The sequence below is a fragment of the Camellia sinensis genome, chromosome 15, assembly GCF_055761805.1.
Source record: "Camellia sinensis isolate YWXY chromosome 15, ASM5576180v1, whole genome shotgun sequence".
NCBI classification, from domain to species: Eukaryota; Viridiplantae; Streptophyta; class Magnoliopsida; order Ericales; family Theaceae; genus Camellia; species Camellia sinensis.
The window spans coordinates 118,707,177-118,713,368 of record NC_138975.1 but is presented as its reverse complement, the minus strand read 5'-3'; the positions used below and the strand labels follow the sequence as shown (position 1 = coordinate 118,713,368).

Genomic DNA, 6,192 nt, shown 5'->3' with positions numbered 1-6,192 from the left:
AATTTAAAAAATAAAATTCTAAAAACTTAGTCAACCATAGCGATTTGGAATGTTCAATGTAATTTACATACTGGACAAACTTCCGTTTGGGAAGTGGGTTGGCTTTTTGATTTTTTAACTTTTTTGGCTATTTTAACCTAGGTTAAAAAGTTTGGTTTGGGGAGGGCTTTTTGGCTTTTTAACTTTTTTTACTTTTTTTGTGAGAAAAGAATGTAATGGTTATGGGTTGAATGTGATGTTTTGTTTTTTATGACTACAATAGCCTATCTTATCTTTTGTGGCTAAAATAGCCAAAAAAAAAGCCTAAAAAAGCTCTTCCCAAACGGATTGTGCTAATCAAAAGCTTGTTGCCTAAAAAACGTTGCTAATTATGTTGTCAACTAATTAGCATAAGCCGAGTTGCTAGCATATTATTAAGGCCTGTTTTTTTTGTCCTTGTAATCGTTGACGATCTTATTAATAAACCATTTGAATTTAGTTATAGTAACCAATTGCCGAATGCGACTCATATAATAAAATTACATTTTCTTTAAAATATTACATCTTTCATATCTTATAACAAATTGCATTTTCTTTAAAATATTGCATCTTTCATATCTTATAATAAAATTAAAAATATTTTTTAAATATTGCAACTTTCATAAGTACTTTAGTAGTAAAATCACTTACGGTCAGCAGTATCAAGAGTACCCCATATCACTACTTTTATCACATAGTAGATGCAGTTGATCTAATGGCTTTAAAATTTAGGGAATTTTATCAGAGAATTTTTTTTACAGTTCCCAAAATGTGAAATTATAGTAGAAGTCTTATTAAAAATATTCCTAGCCCATTAAATTATATGCTTCAATTCCTTATTGAAATACCCTTATGTTTTTTTTTTCATGGGTCTTAGAACATTAAAATTTTATAATTTTTGTTCTACATATCATTTTTATAATATAAAATTTACATATTTGAAATTTATTTTAATAGATCTAAAAAAATTGTGAATTTTCCCTAAGAAATTGCAAAATTTCACAATTTTTATACAAAAATTGAAACTCAAATTGAGAGAGTGCGCAAATTTTACAATTTTTAAACAAGAAAATTGGGGGAATTAACATTAATAAACACTCACAGGGACTTACATTATGAAGGCCTCGCTATAGAATAGTGTGATTTTCTTTTCTTTTCTTTTTTTGGCGAAAGTAATGAGCATCCTTTTATATGCCAAATGGGACCAAACATTTTGCCAACCAAATTATTGAATTTGGCGAACTTGTTTGTAAAACTTTAGTCACGGTTTGGTTTTATTTTTCAAAAATTATTTTTAAATAGGTTATTATTTATTTTTAGTGAATTTTTTTTATTCATATTTCAGTTAAAACTTTTTTGGACAAATTACACTAACGGTTCCTGTAATTTGAATCTTGTGACATTTTAGTCTTTGTCTTTTCAATTGTGATACATTTGATTATAAATTTTGAATGTCGTTCCAAATAAAGACAATTAAAAACATTGTTGTTCTATTTCAAAGGCAAAGTCGCCAATTTGATAAAATATAAACTAATTTGACAAAAATAAATGTCAATTTTTTTTTTATAATTTATAAAAATTATTTCTACCATAAAATTATATAAAAATGATAAATCTTTTCATTTTTATTTTTTTGCCAAATTAATTTTTAATATGTGATTGGTTGATGACCATGTAATGGGTGGCTATTTTTGTTAACAGATGTTTTTAGATAGTAATCATGTAATATATGATTGTATTTGTTAACATATATTTTTGGATGGTTATCATGTAATCAATGATTATTAAGCTTTTAATGTGTAATTGATATGTTTAATATATGAAATATTTTAGTTCTGGGTTTTTTGATTTCATGGTATGGTTTAACAATGACATCAAAATTGTCGTCATGTTTGACTTTTGAAAAAATAGAAACTAATTTTAAAAAAATAAATATCAAAAAAATTATTTCTACCCTCTCAAAACATAAAACTAAACAAAAGTGATGTGTTTTTAATTTTTTTCACCAATTTAATTTTTAATTTCTTAAAAAGAAAAATTTGAAATTAAATTCTGAAAACCAAATCAAATAGAACTTTATAACTAAGAAAGTTTTAGCATTATTCATTAAAAAAAGGTCATTATATTTTAAACAACATACAAGTTAACTAACACAAAATAAGTTATATGATGACTTTGTCCTTGAAATGGACAGTTTTCAAGAAAATATTTTTGATTGTTCTTATTTAGAATAAGACTCAAAATTTAAGGTCAAATATATTATAATTGAAAAGTTAATGATCAAAGTGACACAAGTCCCAAATTATAAAAACGGTTAATGTAATTCGCCCTTTTTTTTTTTTGGCTTTTTAGATAATCTAGATGAATCTGAAAAGTAAAAAAAAAAAATGACTACTATATAAAAAAATTCACTAAAAATAATCGAATAGCTGAATAAAAATGTGTGTATATTTTTGTTTAGAGAATTGACTAAAATATAAAAATAAAATAAAAAATCATTTAAAACAAACAAAAACTCATTTAAAAATAATTTTTAAAAAATAAACAAAATCGGCTATTCGAGAGCCTTACTTCTTGTACAACAACAAGATCAATAATAATCTTTTCAGCTTAATTATATATTGAAAGGCTACAACTTTGCAGATTACTGAAGAGAGAGAGAGAGAGAGAGAGAGAGAGAGCTAAATCTTTGTTCTACATATCTTGGAGGCATTAATAAAGGTTAAGTAAAGTAGACTCCATCTAATGAGGAAGCTTTGTTTTGTTAAATAATCTTTGTAATTAATTGTTTTTGGGCAAATTAACTGGCATAAGCCGCTTTCGCTAATTAACAAGGCCAATTTTTGTTGTCATTAAATGCAATAAGAATCATTGACGGCCCCTCAAGTAAAATAGCACTTGAATTTGTTATTAGCAACAAAATTGCCGGATAATTAAGAATCTATGTATGGATTAGTTGCCTTGATTAATATAACATTTGAATTTGTTATTATCAACAAACTGCCGGATAATTAAGAATCTATGTAGCTTAGTATTCACTTTAGTCTAATCGATCTATTTTAGTACTTAAATCAATACTTTAGTACTTGACATTGTGGGATCAGCCGTATCAAAACATTACAGTTGAAATTTGTACTTTCACTATCGTTTTGTTTTGCTTAAAATTAAGTAGCTTAGCAGTAAGCTTCATATATATTGCTTTATTCGCTATTCTAAATACAAGTTTTTTTTTTTTTTTTGTTAATAACATTTTTAGTACCTAGAGTACGAGTCTTGTGTCATTTCTAATACGCAGAGTATGAGTTTTGTGTTAGGGTGTAAATTTGGTTCGGCCCAAGTCGGGTTTTGCGGTTTCTGGCTGAAATTTGGGCCAGGCCGAGCCACATATCAAAAAATTAGGCCCAGGCTCAGGGGGCATTCAAGCCTTGGGTGGGGCAGGCTTGGACGGGCTTGAACAATTTTTTTGTTTTTTTAATTTTTTTTTATTAAAATTTTATTATTTTTCACTAAAAAAAACACTGAGTCTCGGGCCTGGTTTTAAGTGGACCTTAAGCGGACCCATGAGAAGGGCCAAAAGCGGGTCAGGCCCATCTCGGGTCGGGCTTCAAAATGATGGCCTTAGCCTAAGGTCTCGGGCTAGACTCAAATCCGGGTCCAAACGAGCTTAAACGGGCCAAATTCATCCTGGGCCACGGATGGGTTTCGAGTTGCCCACAGGCCGCAGGTCATTTTTACATTCCTAGTCTTGTGCCATTTTTAGTACTTTTTTTTAGCGCCAAAATGAACAGGGACTCTGCTTGCAAGGGAAAGATGATCCTATTCTATACAAGACAAGGGTTAGTATGTTGGAAACTTGTTTGTTTTCATAAAAAAAATATTTTTTAGAAAAAATATATTTCCCACTATTGCAAAAAAATGTTTTAATGGACTTGGTTAGCAGGGGCGGAGGGACTTGGGCTCATGGGGTCACGTGCCCCTTGATTTTTAAAGGTTTTTTTTTTTTTTTTTAAAAAGTGCGGTCTGCTTTCACACCGTGCAGTACTAGTAGTGCCTCACCTAATACTACATACCCCTTCCAATTATGTCAAACCCACTTACACACATGCAACCAGGTTTGATTTTTTATTTTTTGTTTTTTGAATCCCAATTCCAATTAAATATTGACAATTTTTTTTTTTTTTGATAAGTACACACAACTCTAATTACAATAAGGTAAAAATTCTAAAATCCTAAAAGTGTATAAAATTCTTTGTTTTTTTTATTTATTCACAGTACTTGTTAAGTATTTTCGTATTTTCTTTGTCTTCTTTGCCTCCTTTTGTTGCTTTGTAATTTGCCAACTCGAGATTCACCAAATTAGGATCACACAACAAAGATTTAGGACCACATTACAACCTTTGTATCTTCTCTTCATTGTTTACAAATAGCTTTATTTATTTTTTTTTTTACTTTTAAATAAAAATTATGAGTATTAATTTATAGTTATTTGTTAAGTTTTGATTTGTAAAATTTTTTGATTTGTTATTATTTATGTTAAAATAAGAGATTTTGATATGCTAAAATTATGAATCTTAATTGATGGTGATTTATATTAAAATTAGGGATTTTAGTTTGTTGTTGTTTGTGCTAAAATTAGGGATTTGATTTGTGCTAAAATTAAAAATATTTATTTGCAGTGATTAATATTTAAATTAGGGATTTTGATTTGTTATAATTTGTGCTAAAATTAGAAATTTTGATTTGTTGTGATTTGTGCTAATTTAAATTTTTTGATTTGTGTTAACATTGGAGATTTTGATTTGTGGGGTTTGTGATTTTGATTATGAATTTTTATTTTGATTTTTAGTTTTTTCAAACAGTCATAGAGAAATATTTCAAAAGAAAATCAAAATTGGAATCATCTCTTTCTCAAGAAGAAGATAATAATTATTCTTCCGCAAAACAAAGTCGCATAGAAATCAACTTAGTAGACCTTCCTGTAGATCCATGACTATGGCCTCGGATTATGAACTATAATGCTAAATGATCGAGACCGAATTCGTAGGGCATATCTACAAAAAGGTCCTTGTCAACCTCGTGATCATAATTTTTCACAAAAATCATTTGGACAAAAACTTCGGCGATTTAATCAGGCATGGTTTAGTGAATTTCCTAATGGTACTTAATGATCAACTTGACACATATATTATCGACATGCTATTCAGTAGTGAGCTCTCAATGTTGAATGGAATTGCCGATCTTGTTAAGAAAATGGTAGAGACTGGAAGAGACAAAGTATATCCATTGGTGTATTTGCTCTTGATTTTAGTATTAATCTTACCTGTTGCAACTGCTATTGTTGAGAGGGTATTTTCAATTATGAATATTGTGAAGAATCGGTTGCGGAACCGAATGGGTGATGAGTGGATGAATGATAGCTTAATTGTCTACGTTGAGAGAGATATTTTTGATGGCATTGACAATGATACTGTTATGGAAAGATTTCAAAAGATGAAAACTCGTCGGGGTCAATTGTAAAAATTTAAAATTAAAAACTATTTGTAATAAATATTAAGTTTTAATGTTTAACATTAGTTCGAAAAATTGTTATTATGTTATTGTTATTGATTGAGGAAGAAAAATTTTGAGATTGTAATTAATAGATGCCCCCCTTATATTAAATTCTTGGCTCCGCCACTGTTGGTTACAACCTTAAAAATGACATGCTAATGATTGTGGAAGTAGGGTGGCGGCGACAATGGTGGCAGTGGAGAGTGGTGGTGGTGGCAATAATAAGAGGGTGGTAACGTTGAAACGACTAGTTTAAAAAATATTTTTCACCTAGAAAAAGGCTAGGTGAAAAACATTTTTTGTTCAAATTAATTCATTTTTTGTTGGCCATAATAAAACCTTTATGTTGACTTCTATTTTTTATCATACTAAATATTAAAAAATATAAAAATACATTTTTTTTGCTGAACCAAACAAAGCATAAAAAATGATGACAGTGTTAGGTTTCTCATCAGACAACAATGGGCAGGATGTACCAAAAAAAAAAAAAGAAGAATTCAGAGGTAGGAAATGAAAACATTACTTAGTTGAAGTATGTTTTTGTGGTTAATTTTTATGATCCCTTTTACTGTTATTGAGGATTAAAAAGTGTTTGAGAGAGGAAAAACAAATCTAGATGTGAAA

General features: G+C 28.8%; 1 protein-coding gene across 1 annotated transcript; it reads left to right on the top strand.

Moving 5' to 3' along the window:
- The first annotated feature begins 5,172 nt into the window (after positions 1-5,172).
- Positions 5,173-5,535, top strand: LOC145813239 (uncharacterized). Its single transcript, XM_082908521.1, has one exon. It carries the CDS (start codon positions 5,173-5,175, stop codon positions 5,533-5,535), a length of 363 nt encoding a protein of 120 aa, XP_082764647.1.
- Positions 5,536-6,192: the final 657 nt, after the last annotated feature.

Coding starts and splice junctions, on each gene's coding strand:
- LOC145813239 (XM_082908521.1), top strand. CDS start 5,173: ATGGTACTTAATGATCAACTTGACACATATATTATCGACATGCTATTC.